The sequence below is a fragment of the Podarcis tiliguerta genome (genome assembly GCF_965153285.1).
Source record: "Podarcis tiliguerta genome assembly, chromosome: 5".
Lineage (NCBI taxonomy): Eukaryota > Metazoa > Chordata > Lepidosauria > Squamata > Lacertidae > Podarcis > Podarcis tiliguerta.
In genome coordinates, this window is record NC_139538.1 from 32403029 (window position 1) to 32423820 (window position 20792).

The 20792-nt window shown below is 39.2% G+C and overlaps 1 protein-coding gene across 1 annotated transcript in view; it reads right to left on the reverse strand.

Annotated features, from left to right (window-relative positions):
* Positions 1-20792, reverse strand: part of CLSTN2 (calsyntenin 2) — a 325747-nt gene that overhangs the window by 191994 nt on the left and 112961 nt on the right. The window contains exon 2 of the mRNA XM_083442659.1: positions 18346-18468. Coding sequence (XP_083298785.1) covers positions 18346-18468 — 123 coding nt within the window. The remainder of the gene's footprint in view (positions 1-18345; positions 18469-20792) is intronic.

Below are 20792 nucleotides of genomic sequence, written 5' to 3' on the forward strand. Positions count from 1 at the left end.
ATAAGAGCTGACTGATCACACTTGGTGAATGAAATGAGTGAAAAGTGAGCTTGGTTAGAAGGATAAGGAAGGCAACTCTCTTTTGTACTGATGGATAAAAGAAGTTCTTACACATGCCCTTTTCTCACCTTGAAAGCTGAGTTTTCAATGCCACTGAAAAAGCAACATGTAATGGTCTAAGTGCAGAATACTAAAATATTAATTTCTGTGTCTTCAGTTTATTCTTGCTCACTGCCCACAACTGTGTAGTTACTTATTTTGGTTTGCTTGATAAAAAATTCATTTATTCTTGACCAGTGCTAACCATCCACACACACACACACACACACACACAGAGAGAGAGAGAGAGAGAGAGAGAGAGAGAGATTGGCGCCTTTGCTCTTATGAATAATAATGGCTACAATAATAATTGTAGTCACGTTTACCTAGCCATTCTTATAAATTTTAAAATCTGTCAGATTAAGCAGACAATGGGAGTACAAAACATCTAAAGGGCACCAGGTTGAGAAAGTCTGTAAGGATGTAATTTAATTTGTTTCTGTGACTGGTGTACTTTAACTATAATATATGATATTACTTACAAGAAAAAAACCTACAATGCATTATCTCTTTTGAAATTCATGCTACAGTCAACATCAGAAAAGTGGTAATTGTTTCACTTCAATAGCAAAGCTACCTTGGGTGACCCCAAATTACCTGACACACTTCATCTGAACAGCCCTTAACTAAGACCACTCTGAAAGTAGCACTTTGAGGAGCTTAATGTGTGTTTTGTTTCCTTGTAGCACAGTCATGTATATTTAATAAGAGCAAAAGTAAAATAAAAAAACCCCGTCAACAACCTGTAATAGTGGAACCAGAGGTCATTTTCCATCTTGAAAGACAGACCTGAACAAATATACTGTGGTCAAAAAGGTTGCTGGCTTTTCATTCTCTTAGTATAAAACACAGTGTGGCATACTTTTTAAAGGGAGAAACTGAGCATCTGGACAAAACACTGTATTTAACACTTTTGGTTGTCTCCTCCAGCCATAAGAGCAGATTAGATGATGCATATAGAAGACAAGTAACTCCTAAATTATTTCCTTTTGATTTTGTATGGTTTTTCATTTTATTTTTTAAAGTCAACGAACTCTCCTTTCTGAAATTCTCTGCTGTTTTAGTGAGGGCAATTACTCTTGAAAGATTTCACAAAACCAAGTTTCCTGAATGTCAGCCAGCAAACTCTTCCCTAAAATTGTAGTCATGTTTTCCTAGCCATTCTTATAAATTCTTACATATGTCACATTAAACAGTCCTTTGCTTTATATTAGAAGAGCAGCAAATGAAAGCCCCTTTTCATGATGACTTTATGATGTTTTTGTTTCCAGATTTGGAAAGTAGCATGAGCAATCACACATTGTTCAGATGCACCTAAATCTGTTGTTGCTTGATCAGGCTGTTGCAAGAAACTGAAAGTTCTCAACATAGCAATACTATTCACAATGCATGCTGCCTGATTATCTCAAGTAAACTGTTACTAAAAACAGCAATGAATACTTTATTAACCATCCTCAATATATGAACCTGCTATTGACCCAATGTTCCTTCTCTGATTTATCAACAGAGCAAGGAAACTTGTTTTGTTTTCTGAATGTTTCTGAATTTTCACCGCCCCATCCCCTGGATTTTAGATTTACAAGCTAACTTCAAATATTGTACAGTACTGTATTTCATCAACATTTAAAACAAATCTAGCTTGGTTGTCACTAATCAATAAACTGTTGTTTGTCATTACAAGTAATTGGACAGGTCTGTCTATGAAAACAGTGTGGCCTATCAGGATTATCAACACAACAAAATTTAAGAATTCATAACCCTGCCATTATGACTAGATGATAGACTGATTTTAGATAATTCTATAGACAGGTTTTAGTACTCAGCAGAGACGGGTCTCAAGTATGTCAACAAATGAAGATTATACAGTGTTGCACTACATTAAAGTTGAATATGTTCCTCTAAAGAGCCTGAGATCCTAACAATGTGCTCTCTTCCAGAAACTGCAAAAGGTCAGATGTACTGACAAAGCCTAAAGCTTTGAGCCTCAAGCAATATTAGATTGTAACCAGAAGTTTTTGTACTGATGCCTTACTTGTAAATGTTGTTGTTGTTGTTTAGTCGTTCAGTCGTGTCCGACTCTTCGTGACCCTATGGACCAGAGCACGCCAGGCACTCCTGTCTTCCACTGCCACCCGCAGTTTGGTCAGGTTCATGTTTGTAGCTTCGAGAACACTGTCTAACCATCTCATCCTCTGTCGTCCCCTTCTCCTTGTGCCCTCCATCTTTCCCAACATCAGGGTCTTTTCCAGTGAGTCTTCTCTTCTTATGAGGTGGCCAAAGTAGTGGAGCCTCAGCTTCACGATCTGTCCTTCCAGTGAGCACTCAGGGCTGATTTCCTTAAGAATGGATGTGTTTGATCTTCTTGCAGTCCATGGGACTCTCAAGAGTCTCCTCCAGCACCATAATTCAAAAGCGTCAATTCTTCGGCGATCAGCCTTCTTTATGGTCCAGCTCTCACTTCCATACATCACTACTTGTAAATATCTTCCCCTATAGTGTGTTGTAGTCTTGTGCTGCTCAGCCATGGCAAAGTTGTGTGTTGAGCAAGGCCAACCAAGTCTCAGAGGGGTACTTGCCTGCGGGCAGAGTCTGAATGCAAGGTTCAGTCCAGTCCTAAGGTCAAGAGTATCTCAGTTTAGTCAGACGGTCCAGGGGTCAAGAAAGCCAAGAGTCCAAGCTCACAAAAAAACAAGCAGCAAGGTCTGTTCAGGAACAACAAATGTTGTTTCCAGCAACTGGCTGAGGCTGGAAACCCTGCTTAAGAAAGCTGGAGCCAGCTGGTTCACATCAGGAGCAAGAAGGTTGATCAGCAGCAGGTGGAGTCACTCTGCCTTCTGCACCTTCAGGCTGCTGCTCAGCAGGTGAAGCCAATTCCTGGCCCATGACATTGTGCTAACTAAGTGATGAAATACAGGTGATCACATAGTGGGAGCAGGACAGTGAATGAGTTATTCTCATAGAACTTTCAAGATGCTGTCCATTGCTAACCATTCCAGTTATACTGAATTATAGTTATTCCTAATAATTATTAATTCGTATATTGGGTCTGTTTGGTGAAGTGCTCTGAAGTGTGTTAAATAAAGATATTATGTAAAATTAATGCATCTAAATGTATTAAACAAATGAGACAAACTCCCAGTCGTAGCCATGTTATACCAATGCAGCAAAGAAACAGAGAGATTTAAATGTGCCACAGGACTAACAAATGCATTATGGAATAATGTTCTGTAGACTGGAACCCACTATCAAACACATGTCTCTGATGTATACATATATTTAATGTATCAAGGACACACATAAAACAAATATGTGACTGCTTCATGAGGGGTATGATTCAGGCTGTATGAGGCACAAAGAGAAGATACACAGACAAATCAATATATGACATAATCTCCATAATCTTGATAAGCACTCAGTTAAGAGCATGAATCACTTTTTGGATTGGATAAAGTGGTGGGTTTTTTTGAAAAATAAAACTGCTTTGTTCCTCACTATCCTGGTTAATCATGTATCATCCACAACCTTGTCCACAGCATGAGTCACTCTAACACCATTACATAATTTAGTTATGAATAAATTAAATAACAATGCAGATGCTTAGGAAACTCAATTAATAACTTCACTTAATTGTAAAAACAGTCAATTTATCCCGATCTTCTACTTCTGACCCTCTAGTCACATTTTCTTGTTCCTTGACATTTTCATATTTCTCCAGAGACTTTGTTAAGTATTTTCACACCTCGTTTAATATTAGTGTTGCATTCTTTTGAGCCAAACATCTGATATGGGATGCTGCATATTTGTGTAAGATTAATCGTTTTACATATGAGTCCCTTCAGAACTCAAATATATTCCTATCGCCTTTCAGTTATACAAATCTGTATACAACTTCATCTCCTGTTAGTTATTGACAGAATTTATCCAGTGTCTTTACACACACACACAAACAAATATGTACAGATCAGGTGTGAGTATCTGTCCAATTTCTTCTGCTCTGGAAACTAATGCAAACAATTGGTATAGTCTCTCCTCTACAGCCCCCTTGTCCTCCTTAAATAATCCTCTCACTCCGTCATTTTAAATATAGTGCAAGCACCTCTGTGGCTAATTTCTTGCTTTTAATACAGTTTAAGAAGTTTTAATGTTTGTCCTAAAAATTCTAGCAATATACTCCTCAAAACTTTCTCATGTGCCTTATTACTGACTCCTGGTTTTCTGGAATTTGCATTCTTCTTCATTTAGGAAGGACTTCCACTTAGACTTCCTGTCTTTTATAGCTTCCTTGACTGCTCATTAACCATTCTGGAATGGTCTTAATATCTTTTGTATTTTTTTCTTGGATTATTTTGTATTTTTTCTAATCCAAGGTAAACTTCTATTTAAGTTTCTCTTTACTGCGCTGTTAAATTCTCAGGTCATCAGCTGAATAGTTGTGAATGTGGTATTAGTATATTTCTGTATTTTGTATCATAGTTTGCCAATTGTAGCCATGTACTTCATTTGATTTCTATGCTGCAAATTCAGCATTAAACAAAATGCTGCCTGTTTCTTTCTTGGCTCGTAACTTCTCTTCATTAAAATGATTGGAAGTCTTCCAAGTCTACCATGTCACTGAGCAACAGAAATGTTGTCAGAAATGCCTATTACACCTGTCAGGCACACTAACAAATCAATAATTTAGTGGAGTGCCCATTTCCAAAAATAAAATAAAATAAAATAAAATAGTGTTTTTAATCAAATGACCAGTTATGAATATAAAAGATAGTACACCCCAGATAGATATAATATTCTTAGTAGTAATTTTAGACATTTTGCTTCCTAGAGGTATAAACAGTGTGTCTTCAAAGGGACAATTGCAATACATGGCAATTTCACTCATGGTTAGGACAGTATTTTTCTTTTTGGAAACATGTGAATGTTAACATTTAAACATTTGAATGTTTAAAATCAAGTGGCATTTTATCATTGGACTGCATAGGAAAAGAACTGCATTATTTCTAATTCACATTTGGGGTGAAGAATTTAAAACAAAATTTAGTCCCAAGATGGGAAAAAGTAAGGATTTAATATTATATAATATACACACAACCGATGAAAAGGAAACTTCTTACTGCCTTAAAGGAGCTGAATGAAGAAAACATGTTTAAATGTTTATGATGTTTAACATCTACATGAAACTGCTGAGTGGAGTAATCCAGAGTTTTGGAGTACATTGTCAGCAATCTGCTGACGACACGCAGTTCTACTTCTCCTTTATATCTGCAGGTGTGGCAATAGATGTGCTGGAACACTGTCTTGCCTCGATAATGGACTGGATGAGAGCCAACAAACTGAAACTCAATCAAGATGAGACTGAGGCACTGATAGGGCGTGGTTCCCTGGACAGGATGGGTGGGAGATTGCCTGCTCTTGATGGGGTTGAACTTCCTCTGAAGGAGCTTGGGGCTACTCCTGGATACTTTGCTGTCACTTGAGATTCAGGTGGCCTCAGTGGCCCAGACTGCCTTTCATCAGCTTTGGCTGGTGGCCCAGATATGCCCCTATCTGGACAGGGATATCCTAACTTCTGTTGTTTTGTAACCTCTAGGTTAGATTACTGCAACATGTTTATACATGGGGGTGCCTCTGAAGATGGTGCAGAAACTTCGGCTGGGGCAGAATTTGGCAGCCAGGTTGCTCACCAGAGCAAGACAGTTTGAGTATACGACATTGATCCTGGCCTGACTATACTGACTGCCAGTTAGTTTCCAAAACAAAGTGCATTCAGACTTATTCATTAAAAGTAGAACCACTGAAATAAGTGAGACTCAATTTAGTTGTCACTTAATCCCTATTGATTTCAGTGAGTCTACTCTAAATATTACTAAGGTTTGGATTCAGCCCAATAAATTTACCTGAATATTTTCATTCATAACAATTTTAAAAATAACTCGTGTGATATTTATAAGCCTACTTGACTTTTCTGAAAGCACATTAGAGTCTAATTCATGTGCTCCCATATACAACCTTTTAAATGTTTAATCATCCATCAAAGTCCAAGAGGAACAACCTCAGATTGCAACTATATATTTATTTTCAAAACCACATTAATAAATAACCTATAAATAGCTATAACTCCACATCAATTGTCTAAAAACAATTATAGAGTCAAATCAACAAAGAGAACGGTTATGTGACACTAATTATTCTATACCCCTTTACCCTTCTATTTTAAAAAATGCATTCAGATTAATTGTGACATTCTGGTATAAATCATATCCATTTTAAAAAACAATATAGCTACTATGTTCCAATTGCAAGAAATACGTCTTTAATAAAAGCTGGATCTTTTATCCCTTTATATTTGATGCTGAAACAGTAGGTAGCTTCTTTATTTTTCAGGTCGTTTTGAGCACGTGGAACCTAAGACTAGTGGTCCAGAGCCTGACACAGGACCTTCACAGATTCAGTTCCCTACAGGTGAGGAAGTGCTTACCTGCAAGCCAGGGGATTGTGGCACTTGGTAAAAATGAACTGGAAAATACCATTCATAAAGCCTCTTGATCTATAGCCTTTGTTGGAGAAAGATGCAATTATTGTCCTGCCTTGCTGCATGGATAACTGACATAGATGTATCAGAACAAGGGCAGCAGCTTCTTCTGGAGCTTGCAGAATCTAGCTACCTGCCTCTCCATCTTTCCCTCTGGCCAGCCCTTCCTTTTTGACCATCTCTCACTATGCCCCAGGTATCTTCTCTGGCTTACTATCCAGCATCATTTAATTTCATTCAGTTTGTGACTTCCTTTTCTCCACATCCACCTACAACTTACCCTCTAAAGGGCCATTTAAAGATGAATATCCTGGACCAGGGGTCAGCAAATTATGGTCTCTGGGCCGGATCAGGCCCACCTGGGTCCTAAATCTGGCTTGCACTGTGAAGCCGAGATTCCCGGCAATGGCGATAGGAGGAAGAGGCTGAGCAGCAGTGCCTCTGCCACTCAAACGCTCACCTCAGCGGCGTTTGATTGGCAGAGACATGCCCGCGCCACACTAGGGTAAACCAGGCATGGGGTTTGATTGGTAGAGCCGCTGCCGCTCGGCCTCTTCTTCCCATCACCGGCAGAGCCACCACCACTCAACCTCTTCCTCCCATCGCCATTGCCGGGAGTCTCCTGTGGGCCAGAGAGCAGAGCGGACGAGCTCGCTCTGCCTACTGAGAAGCAGCAGCAGCGGTGGCAGCGGCAGCGGCTGGGGCTGGGGAGGAGGACTATCTGCCCCCCCCCGCCTCTTCATCCAGCTCCCTCCCCCCCCCCCCCAGTGCCTCTTCTCCAGCCCGCCACAAGGTCTGAGGGACAGTGGACCAGCCCGCTGCTAAAAAAATTTGCCGACCCCTGTCCTGGACCATCTTTCCCTTCTCCATTTGCCACAGCCCATTATGGTCATTGGACTCATCGTTCTTCAGTGCAGTCTCTCACAGCCTTGCCAACTCTGATTCCACGGCATCAAGGGAAGAGAAGTACCCTGAAGAGAGCCTTGGCAGTTTCCCATGTTAATTAACTGCCTTTTTTATTTTCATGCAGCTTTCTAAAACTCATGGACGCTCACTAACCAATGCCCAAATATATAAATCTGATGTTAATTAAGGCAGAAGAAGAAAAGATTGAAACAAGACTGCCTGCTTATTTTGGTGCTACTACAAGCATGACACTGAATAAGTAAATATGAAATTAATGGTTAACATCATTTGGAAACCAAGCTTGCTCCCAAATTAACAGGTTATTCTTATGCTAACAGTAAACAATTAAGCTGCTTACTTAAACAAACAAACAAATATCGGTGTCATTGTGAGTGAATATTTGAAGTGTTATTTGTTATGCACTCTTCTCCCAAAAAAACCCCCAAGATAATGACACATAAAAATTATCTTATATAAATTTTCAAGGTTCACCAAGGACATCTGGCCTTTGATTACTTTCATGTGATTATAGACAGCATCAAGAATACATATACATATACAGGGTAATAAAATATGGCTCTGAACTGGTGCCAAAGTACTTACTCAACTCAGTCTAGTCATTTTGCCAAGAAGAGTTAACTAAAACAGTCAATTTCCTCTCAGCTGTCCCAACTGCACTTCTCACTGAATTTCAAATGAGCAGAGACATTTTAAAGACCTTCATTTAAGTATTGGCTGCCAAATAAAATGGAAACAATCAACATAAGAAATGGATATTCATAATTATTCGTGGTAGGCCATATTAAAAGGATAGATGCTTTTTAAAGCTGGTGATTCTGATGTAGGGGAATATTTGTTTTACTCTCCTTGAAACCTTTCCAAATATTATGGTTTTAATTAATTTCTTGCAGCTTTTATCACATTGAGAAACACTGTTAATCATACCATTTCAGTTCTCACTGGACATGACTGACGATGCTAATAGTGTGTGTGTAAGTGTATAGATTCTGTAGGGCATGACTGGACACATGGGCCGCATCCACACCATACATTTAAAGCATTTTTATTCCACTTTAAGTGTCATGGCCTTTTCCAAACAATCCTGAGACATGTGGTTGGTTAACGGTCTCCTAACAACTCTCAGCTCCCTTAAAAAAACTACATTACCCAGGATTCTTTGAGGAAAGGGCCTAAAATGACCATTTTGCTCTGGGCCTCTTAGCATCTTAAAATGGCCTTGGAAAGATGCTTGAACAGTTCACAGCTTACAGACTTCACTCTCCCTGCTCTGGTTGTGTTCTTTGGAGCTTGTTTACAGGCCAAGCCAACTTTTGGTACTGCTTGTGTGATACGGCAATTAGGTGTGAAATGAATAAGAAAGCCTAAAAGATTTTTTCAAAAACAATTCTAATTTTTACTAAGAGAAAACTGAATGTAGTATAGAAAAATGCACCCAGCTAAGCATGGTCTGGGTTCCTTCCCTACGTAAGCCAGTACTTAACAGTCAAGCAATTTCCAACCATCTCTGTGAAAGATCCTTTTTATCCCCTGAATTTAGATTTCTCTTCCATGTTTCTCTTTCTCTCTCTGCCAGATTTCACTTCTTCCTATTCCTCTCCCATCTCTTGCCCAATTAGAAGGGCTATAGAGTTAGCGTTGCAATTAAATTTATCTTAACTGTAATTTATTTGACTTCTTTTCCCCCTTTCAGTTTCAAGAGCAGGATGAAATCTATGTCAGTTATTGGGTTGAACTCTTGACTCTCCTGTCAACTTTTTAACCTCTTGGTCAGAAAAGCTTCTAGAAGAGAAAGCAACCGTTTTACAGGAAAAAAGAAAGGGGGGAACATAAAACAGGGGAGCAATTACATTCCTTCACACTTGCTAAAGTGGGAGACTGGCTTGTCAGTCCTAATTTAAAAAGGAGGACCAAACAGCAAGATTCAGCAAGTGCAGAGAAAGAGTAATTGGAACGTGTACCTGATAGGGATAACTTTTCTTCCCATAAGTTCATCCACCAGGAGCTGACCCAAAAGTTTTGCTTCATTATCTCACATCTTTTATTGCTAGACCTGCTGTGCAGCAACAATTTTATTACACAGTTAATTTGGGGGGGGGGGAGAGAGACCCAGAACACTTGAATACAGAAATAGAATACTAGAATACAACTGTCCTATTAAACATCAAATGGGGAAAGTATGGCTTACATCTAGTGTTCAAAATCAGCCTAGCAGCAACATTCTGATTTTCAATAGGAAATAAAAGGAGATTTTTCAAAAGATATGAAAATGTGTTTTATTCTAGGATATCTTCTTCCTTTACTGTGTGAAGGAGTACTTCTTCTCTGTCTTGAATTGTCCATTTCCATCCATTTCATTGGATGACTCTGGGTTCTAAGCGAAGGAGAAAAACTCTCCCTCAATAAACTGTTATGAGTTTGGGCCGTTAAGCTACATGCCAGATCCCTCTAATCCCTGGATCCAGCAAGTGTTAAAACCACTTCTAATTATTGGAATAGCCAGCCTAGCCTCCTGGTGAGGTTATAGCCTAGGACTAGGTGATAAGCCGTTAAGGGGGGTTAAAGGTCTGGTTGTGAGACAGCAACAGAAAAAGCCAGAGTTTGAAGAAGAGGGACCTAGAGGTAAAGCAGCAAGCTGGAGAGAGAGTCAGAGCAATGCTTGAGAGCAACGTGTGATTTCTGTTTGAATCTAATGTTGGGGATCTGAGTACGTGCAGCTACTCACACAGAGTCAATTAAGGTTTGTCAGACAGCCAGAAGGCAATCTGAAGGAGTAAGTCTGCCTGGTGACAACAGAGACATGGAGACAGCTCCCTGATTGGTCAAGCTCTCTCAAGGGAGTGATAATTAATAGCATACTAACTGGAATGTGTTAGTTCAGAGTTCAGAGTTCTGTGTCAGTGTAGGAGTTGTGAGTCGTGTCAGAGAGAGATAGCAAAAGATCCGTGCTCTGTTCCTGCATATAGTCCACTGTATATAATAAACACCTAACTACAAGTTCCTGGTTCCTGCTTCGTCTATCCTGTCTGCAGCCAAGTTGCCAATTGCTTCCGTGGATTCTGCGTTAACTCTGCTAGGTCTGGCTAATGTCCTGCAACTAGTCAGAAAGTTGCGAAACACCAATAGGTTTTGCCAATATCTAAGGCTGTGGCTATAGGAGAAACAAGATCCTTTTGGGTTATTAATGCTCTGAACCCCTCCATCGCAGGCTCAGGTTGTACATAAACCAGTCTCTGCTGTGCATCATTTCCAAAAGAAAAAACATGAACCCTGGATAAACGACTGAAACCCCTAGAATATCACACTGTTGAGAGACTAGGGAGGCATGCAACAATACTTTCTTCCACAGCACGCTTAATGTCCTCTCTTCCTGCCTTTTTTTCTAAACTGAAAAGCCCTAAGCCTTGTAACTATGTGTGATTTCCCCACACACTTCATGTTTATCCATCAAACATTAGGAGCAGTGCATTTCCCAATCACGGCATACTTTTTCTGACACCCTGGTCTGATGATCTTCCAGACAGTGGATGCCACTTCTTATGAAGGATATATTGTTCCTTGGCAGTTTGGTGATTGGAGTATTCGCTTCTCACACACTGAAGGGGGTGCACAGACATCCTTACCACAGTCCACACACCTCAGCAGCCACATGTGCTTGGTGACCATACGAAGGGTTCACATGCCTGCACAGACCTATGTGTCTGTGATAGCCTGTCCCACTGCAGCTTTAGACTCACAGAGAAGTAGTAAAGACTGTTAGGCCTCCCAAAGTCAGGCATCATCAGGTTTTCATAAGCAGCACCCAGGAGGTTAGATTTATGGGCACTTCCTTGGAGCACAGGTGTTGAGTGTTTAGGCACAGGAAGCTGCACATGTGGCGTCACCAGGAAAGATTGGGCTTCTGGACCATGGTCTCCACTTCCTTGAGGAAGGAATTCTGGCAAGAGACAAGTTGCACCTCACAGAAGTTGGCAAGAATCTATCTTGGAACTGGACCTCACCAACAGGGAGGAACTGATCAATGAAGTGGAAGTACTGGCGGCCACTTTATTTTGGTGGCCACGGTGTATATCAATTGCTATTTTCAACAGACAGGTTTTAAATTATTTTGGCTTTAACTAAAGAAAAAGAGACTGCTAGTGATTTAAAATAAACTATAATAAATAATAATATCCAGTATTCCCTAACATATTCTTTCCTGGTTTATATAACCTTTTAAAGAACCTGAAACTGTAGCAGACTAGCTGCAAGGTATGTTGACACAGCCAGCTGGTTGTTTATGATAACTTTCCTGTGTTCTTAATTAGTCCTCAATTGACCTTTTAACTTATGTCTAAATTTGGAATTATATATTTTAACTCTTAAATATGCTCTTTAGAAGCCAGCAGCATTTACTACAGAACTCTCCCGAGACAATAATCCACTTATTATAACATAGGTTTAAGGATCACCAAGTATTCAGCTCATGGCCCACATGAAAGATAACAAATGGAAATAAAAGAATTTCTGTAAAAATCCTCTCATCAGCTATATCAATAACTGCAGTATAGTATCTAAAGATTACATTGCGCTACCAAATATTTGCAGGAAATCTCCCATTTTATTTAGTTGAAAATCAGTCCAGGTTTCCAGAACAATTTTATTTTACCATTAAAGAGCACATGAACTAGGCTAATTATTTTTTGAGGACCTCTGAATCTTGGGAGCAAACCTAAGACCGGATTTAGTGAAAAATGTAATAAGTATAGTTCATGAAAACTAATGGAATTGCCATCCTCAGTGCAAATTCAGATTAATTTTTTGTAACCATACTAATGTGATGATTATTTTCCAACATGGAAGGGATATTATAATAATCTAATTATATTGTGCCATAGATTCTCCATAGTCTGTGTCCTTGAAAAAGGACAGAATGCTCACAAGGAACATAGATTACCATAGCTCCATTATCTCCAAGATCTTAATGCATCTGATTCAAGATTTTAAGCCTTTAAAACCTTCTAAATGTTTCACCTCCCTACAGTGAACCCATAAGTTCATTAGAAATCCCTCAAGCACCTGCATAATATTAACTGTAGGAGGCTTTAATTCAACCCAATTTAGCAGTGTTACTAACATTGGCAGCAATCCCATAATTTTATATCGTGAAGTAGGCTGCTGCCTGTAAACGAATCATTGTCTAGTGCAACAGTATATCTTTAGGTGCTTTCCTTTCCCATTACAGACTGACAGCTCCTATGTTGGAATTTAAATTCAGGAAAATGCTTGTAAATGCACAGTTATTTATCTTTGAGCATTGACGTAATTTAGACTATTAGTGCTGAGAAACATCAGTAATTAAGCAGTATATAAAGAGCTGGAATGAATGAATAAATGAATGGTTTATATACTGGCAAGTTCATCAACAGTAGGCATTGAAGAATTCTAATAAGACACCTGATTTCTATCACTGTTAGCCATTTACTCTTTGTGGAGTAAACAACAGACCATCCTATGAAAACCAGATAAGTTTAATTCTTTCCCTCCAAATTCGATGAACTAGTTAAAGGACACATTTTCCTCATAACAAGTTGCCCACATATCATAGCATTTCAAGTGTATCAAATGAACAATATATCAAGAGCATTATGCATAGTATATTTATTATAGATCACGTGTTAATTTTCTCCTTAACACATCCTGTCCAGTACCCATATGTTACATGCTACAACAATTCCATTTATTGTATCTTTCACTAAGGCCTTGTCTACACTATTCATTTGAAGAACAGTTATTGCTGCCCCCACAGAATCCTAAGAACTGTGGTTTGTTAAGGGTGCTGAGAATTGTCTGGAGAACCCTATTGCCATCATAGAGCTACAATTCCCAGAGCGGTTTAACAGTCAGTCTCTCTTCCCAGGGAACTCTGGCAGTTGGAGCTCTTGTAGTATTATTAACAACTTGTAGTTACAACTCTTAGCATCCTTTACAAACCATAATTTAAGAATGTGACCTTCTGAAATAAGGCAGGGAATAAGGTAGGACAAGTACAAAACAAAAACCTCATCTGAAAGAGCCCCCCAAAGTCTGCTCACTCCAACCTGAATTTTTCATGATCAAAATCACATTACCTGAGTGATCCAGAACATTTCCTAAATATCATCAGTGGGTTATATGATTCCTCACAATTCAGTCTTTCTGAAAAATGGAAACTGTTGCTCCGGCGGCTGACTTTCCTTGCTATATTAAGGGCAAATGAAAATTGGACAAGGGGGCACAATTACACTCTTTACACTAGTAACATATTGTCCTGGGAAACATGTTTCAAGTGAAAAGCTTCACAAAATGAACTTGCACCATTGTTTTTATGCCAAGTTTGTTCTAGTTTTAAAAGGTTAGAGGAGAGATAGAGGATGAGAGAAAGTTATTGAGACTATGTGTACCTTCAATGTGCAGAATGTGCATGGAAAAAGAAGTGTTGGGGTCTGTATGTTTTATCAGATATCTGATTTAGGTAAGTTTATTCTTCTACATGCACACATATATCCTACTACATATGCAGTGGCGGAAATGTTGACAAGTGATTTCATTTCTGGCATTGGTGGATATAAAGGTAAAGGTAAAGGTACCCCTGCCCGTACGGGCCAGTCTTGACAGACTCTAGGGTTGTGCGCCCATCTCACTCAAAGAGGCCAAGGGCCAGCGCTGTCTGAAGACACTTCCGGGTCACGTGGCCAGCGTGACATCGCTGCTCTGGCGAGCCAGAGCCGCACACGGAAACGCAGTTTACCTTCCCGCTAGTAAGCGGTCCCTATTTATCTACTTGCACCCAGGGGTGCTTTCGAACTGCTAGGTTGGCAGGCGCTGGGACCGAACAGCGGGAGCGCATCCCCGCCGCGAGGATTCGAACCGCCGACCTTTCGATCGGCAAGCCCTAGGCACTGAGGCTTTAACCCACAGCGCTACCCGCGTCCCTTTTATTGGTGGATATACAGAAGAATAAGTCCTTGACAGAGGTCACTCTTTCATAGCTTGTTCACTGCTAATTGTTTCACAAGGAAATATCTTCCTTATAAGGGTTATCAAAGCTGTGTTCAAGCCTTAGGATTAGTCCAGTTCAGATGTAATATGATTTTCTGTTATAAACAGACAAGAAAGTTTATAAATTGTAGTTGTAACAAACTACAGTTTCCCATTATTCCAAATACTGAAAGTTGTACTTATTTCAAACTTCAGTTAGTTGAGAAATCATGATCCAAAACTGCTGTTTTATATGTGTTTCTTATAACTAACTAACTGTAGTTTGATCAACCATATTTAGATCAAGTATGTCACAGGTAGTGGATAATGGAACAGCCTCCAATGAAAATTAGTTGCAAAACAAGTGAACAAGTGAACACATCTGACAAATAAGCAGTCATTGACCAACAGTGAAAGTACCAGAAAGTTAGTTAAATGGCATGACTATATTAATGAGGTGTCCATATAATTTAGCAAGTACAATGGGTCAACTGCATTTACTGACTTTTGAGTTAATCTTGGGGGAAATGATGGACTGAAAAATTAATACGTAATTGCAAAGACCACAAACCTGCAACCAAGTTAACCAGCAATTGTGGCTGTCCTGCCTTTGGATTCAGAGTGTGAGGCCAAGTAAGAAACTCAGCTGTAGGAGGAGTTTAAGTCACTGCCGAAGCTCTGGAGATAACACCCTATTCCTGCTTTAACCAGCATAGAAGACCAAAAGAAATGTACTTTGATCCAAGAGCAATGTTCCTAAGCATCATAAAATGATGGTGTATTCAAACTTACCCATTAAGGACTATATACATGTTTTTCCTATTTGATAAGAAGAATATCTTGATAGTATGTCTATTCATACTTAATTGGAAATAACATAAACTGAAATCATTATTTCAAAATAAAGATTTAAATTTTCAGGTCAAAAACTGAAGTGTATGGTATGCAGATGAGACAACCTTGATGGCGTAAAGTGAGGAGGAATTAAATAACCTTTTAATGATCAAGGTGTCTCCCCTGCCAGGTAAGTAAGAACCTTTTAATGAGGGTGAAAGAGGAGAGCACAAAATATAGTCTGAAGCTCAACATAAAAAAACAACAAAAAAACCTAAGATCATGGCCACTGGTCCCATCACTTCCTGGCAAATAGAAGGGGAGGAAATGGAGGCAGTGAGAGAATTTACTTTCTTGGGTTCCATGATCACTGCAGATGGTGTCAGCAGTCACAAAATTAAAAGACGCCTGGTTATTGGGAGAAAAGCAATGACAAACCCAGACAGCATCTTAAAAAGCAGAGACATCACTTTGCGACAAAGGTCTGTATAGTTAAAGCCATGGTTTTCCCAGTAGTGATGTATGGAAGTGAGAGCTGGACCATAAATAAGGTTGATCACCAAAGACTTGATGCTTTTAAATTATGGTGCTGGAGGAGACTCTTGAGAGTCCCATGGACTGCAAGAAGATCAAATATCCATTCTTAAGGAAATCAGCCCTGAGTGCTCACTGGAAGGACAGATCCTGAAGCTGACGCCACCTCATGAGTATGGCTACTAACCATGTGAAGAGAAGACTCCCTGGAAAAGACCCTGGTGTTGGGAAAGATTGAGGGCACAAGGAGAAGGGGACGACACAGGACGAGATGGTTGGACAGTGTTCTCGAAGCTACCAACATAAGTTTGACCAAACTGCGGGAGGCAGTGGAGGACAGGAGTGCCTGGCGTGTTCTGGTCCATGGGGTAACAAAGAGTCGGACACAACTAAACGACTAAACAACAACAACAGAGATATATTCCAGCCATCATTTTAGAGTTTATAAAAAAAACAACTACCCTGAGGAATATTTATCCCACATTAATAAATATTTATCCCACATCTAATGTCCACACCTTTTATTTTCAACCAATGGTACCACCACTGAAAAACATTGCTCTAGATTTTTAAGAAAATATATTAATAGCACAATTCTCTCTTTGTTTACTCAGAAGTAGCTTCGACAGTATTCAATGGAGCTCACTCCCTGGTATGTGTGTTTAGGATTGCAATCTAAGCCACTGCAGAAAATTCCATGTATCTCCAGAATGTGAAAGGAATGCCATGGACCAACCTCTAGTTGGAGGAAATGATTGACTTTTGACTTTGTTGCAAACTCATGTACAACAGTTCAGTAAATATTTCAATATAATTATACAAAACAAAAATTCCATAATAAGAATCCATGGGGGAAAAGCTAAATCATTTATTAACGATATAGACCATACTTCTGGAATAGGGACATTTTGTAGTTACATAAAAAGTGGCTGTGACAAAAATCAATACCAAAATAGATATGCTTCATTTGTTTATATCAAAGAGATACTTACAATTTTCCAACTAATACTATATTATGATATCCAGCAGAGAATCAATAAAAGGGTTGATAAAATTCAGAACAGATTTGAGGTATAGCAATTGAAGTTAAGTGGCTTCATCAATTAATTGTTGACAAGAAATGTCACAAGAAGAAAAAAAGGGAAGCTAGAATGCAGTCATAATAGATTTCCACAATAACAATAAAAAAGAGGAAAGAAGAAAAAGGAAGAAAAGTGCACTTGGAATCAAGGCTAGAACTATTATTATCTTCTATACAAGGCCCAAGAAACTGCATTTACCAGACAATCTCCTTTGATATAAAAATATAGGTGTGCCAGAAATAATTTGGACACACCATTCACTGCACTCTGAAGCATTTGTTTTCAGGACTCATAATGTGTGTTCAAGTTCACTTCTATCAACTCTTAAAATGTTTTCTCCGTCTTCATCCTAATATACGAAAACACTATTTCAAAGCTAACAATATGCACATCCATTTGCAGGAACTGATTAGTTTATGGCAGAATTTGAGGGACCAGGGGAAGTTGAGTCATGCAATCTATACTGGTGACAGCTTCTACAAATGTAGGAAACTACTGTAACACAACAGGGGGGAGAAAATTGGATAATGAAAGCACAACAACTACAGTAAATACTACTACTATAGGTATCACATAAATGGAAGGGACAGAGATTCTCAAGCCAAAGTGATAAATAAATCTTGATTTTCCAAAACCATACATCTTTAAATCTGCACAAACCTCATATTTAATGCTCACGCTTTAAAGGTTTAAATAAAATGCTACATTTCTTGCACTGTTAACCAGACAGTAGTTTTATCCCATCTTTTTGTAACATCATTTAATGCGACAAAGAAAGTAGTCATTTTCTGTTCAAGAAGTTCATAATTAACTATATAGGAAAATAAATTGCAACTGTAAACTTCTGAAGACAGACATCTGTCATAAACATACGACACTAGGAATCTTGAAACCCTCCATTAACACTTCCCATCTTGGTTCTGACTATAATAACTTAAAACACCATTAAACATGATGCAAGTGATTGTAAAATATTCTTTATGTAGCTCACCAACTGCTTGCAAGCAAATGAGCTTAGTGTAGGCAATCATAATACACAATTTACATAAAGCAAACTCCGAATTGATGTTCTAACAAGTAGTTTCTAAACAGCCACAACCAAAAAACTTGCTGTATTACTTTCCTTATGATCTATTTTGTCTTTATAGTGAATGCACAACAATCATAAACATGCTTCATTTCAAGCTCTATGGGCCCAGGTTTCAAGTTAGATGGTTCGGCAAATGAACATTGAAGCATAGCATTTGTGTGATGTGCTATCAGTATACTGCATACAAATTGTATAAATCCATTTGATGAGCTTCACACAAAGTTTATGGTGATATTGAAAAAAGTATTTCTTACCTGCATATGGAACAGGGGCATCTTTGTCCAAAGCAACCAATGGAGGATCCAAAATGACTGTGTCATTGTTTTCAGTAATAACTCCATGATAAGATGTTTCAATCCATGGCTTGTGCTTGTTTACTAGGAAAAGAAAGGAAACAATTTTCATTAGTATGAGTTTCCCTTCCCCTTTCTCTTTTCAAGTTGCTTAATTACGTGATTTGATTTTTATGGGGGGGGGGTCACTATAAAAATATAGAATGAGTCCCTCCTCAACCAAAATTTAGCTGCAAGTGAAACTGGTATGAAATGATTATTATTCCCATAATCAGAATTACACCATCAACACACTTAATGAACCCTGAATCCAGCAGCAATCCAGACAAAGGAGTCAGATGCTGCAGAGGCACCACCTAGGGAGCTGGACCAAGTTCTACTTCTAAGCTGACTGCTAGAGATCAGAGAACCACAGCAACTGAGGCTGGGAGACATGATTCTCCAAAGGGACCTTGGGGATCACCAGAGCTAGAGCCTGGAGCCTCACAAGTACCTTCCCCTGGGCCTGAAGAACCAGATGCCTCACATCCCACTTCATCAGTCTAGTGGCACAGGAGGGAAGGCTATGGAATGGAGGAAGAGTGCCCATCTCCAGACCAGAGGATTGGTCCTTTAAGGCTCTGAAGTTCTCCATAAGGGGAAGTAGGCACAACCTGACAGAGGAAGTCTGGAAACAGAGAATAAGACCTCAGTCTGCTCCCAACCCTTCTCGAAGTAAGTTACTCATTTGGAGCTTTCTGTGGCCCTGAAATTTCTGACCAGCCTTGCCTCCATCCTAGTCCTGTCCTGCCTCACCTCTTGCCTTTCCACCTTTTCTGTGGGGTTCAGCATTGGACTGGAACACAACAAAACAAACCCAGATCTTGCTGAGGCATTTTTTTTTAAGTACAACAGATTGAAACTACTGTATTGTAAAGCCAAGTGAAATCAACTCCTTTCTGACATTATTGTCACACATACACACAGAGAGCAGATGCTTACGAAGCAGAGATGTGTGTGTGTGTCTTTTCTTCCAACTTAAAGAACCAGAAAAATGGTCTTTAAAAATGAAAAATCAACATTAGATATCAAATAAACCACTTCCCTTTCTAGTTATTCTGAAGCGACACACAAAGAGGGAAAGCATACCAGTACTTAAAAAACCAGGGGGGAAATAAGGAGGAAACAAACAAGGGGGTAAGAGCTCAGGCAAGACAGTTGTCTTTCTACGCCCTACCTTGAAGTGACAGGAATGAAACCTAGAATCTTTTACATGCAAAGCATATGGTACAGTACTGAGCTACTTCCTCTCTCTACAAAGAATAATCTTTCAACCTCATCAATGTCAAACTGCAGCAATCTATTTTTTAAAAAAAGGCAATTCATTTACTGATAAGATTAATTAAAATCCTTCTGGAAAAAAATGGAGGGGGAAATGTATTGAAAAATGCAGCTACCATATCTCCTTCACCTCTGAATTGATTATAGGATGTACTTTCAAGAGAGCACCTACAGTTTCTCACTTAAGAATGTATTATAGTGTTAGTTTCACATAGAAGATCCTTACGGCATATATTCTGGGAAGTAATTAAATGTATGTGTTTTACTCCATGTTTTTATGAACATCTCCATCCTTGTGTTGTCAGGCAGGCCCATTAATCGAGAACATTTTGCAAAGTACAGGAACGTGATTTGATGATTGATCAAGCAGATGATAATGCAGCTGATATGAGTAGGGACTCTGAGTATATATTACAAGGGGGGGGGGAGCAAGAGCCACCCCTCATCGATAGAGCACATACCCTGCATGTAAAAGATCCCAGGTTCAACTCTACAAGTTCTGAGATAAATGAACAGGTAAGAAGTGATGAAACAGACCTCTGCTAGAGACACTGGAGAGGTGTCGACCAGTGGCCTGATTAGGGCCATATGGAAGTTTGAGAAATGGGGAACACTTTGAAATGAACCTCACAAACCACACCACCTAGACTAATGTGCACATCAGCATGTGGTAGACCTTCATATTCCACACTTCAAGATTTCACACTGTGGTCTGAGAGCTACCTTTAAAGCAGAAACAACATCTTGTTTTACAAGTAATAGCCACTCCATGAAGTCTGAATGCTTGGTTACCACCACCATTCTACACACAAAATGTATTGTGTGTGCATCTTCAGTGGACTTTTAATCTAATAGCAACTCTAACAGTACTTGGGCTTGGACTTGTTAGACATTGTAAGAACTCTATAGCCCCAATAATATCAGCCTTGAGTCAGCTGCCAAAGACAATGATGAAATAGAGGGTGCATCACAGTTCTTTGCTCCCAGAGACATGTTTGACCTCATCTTGAATTAAAAATGAGCATATTTCACAGGTTTTCTGAATTGTTTTCTATGAATATTAAAATCAGGCATAAAAGAGGAAAAGG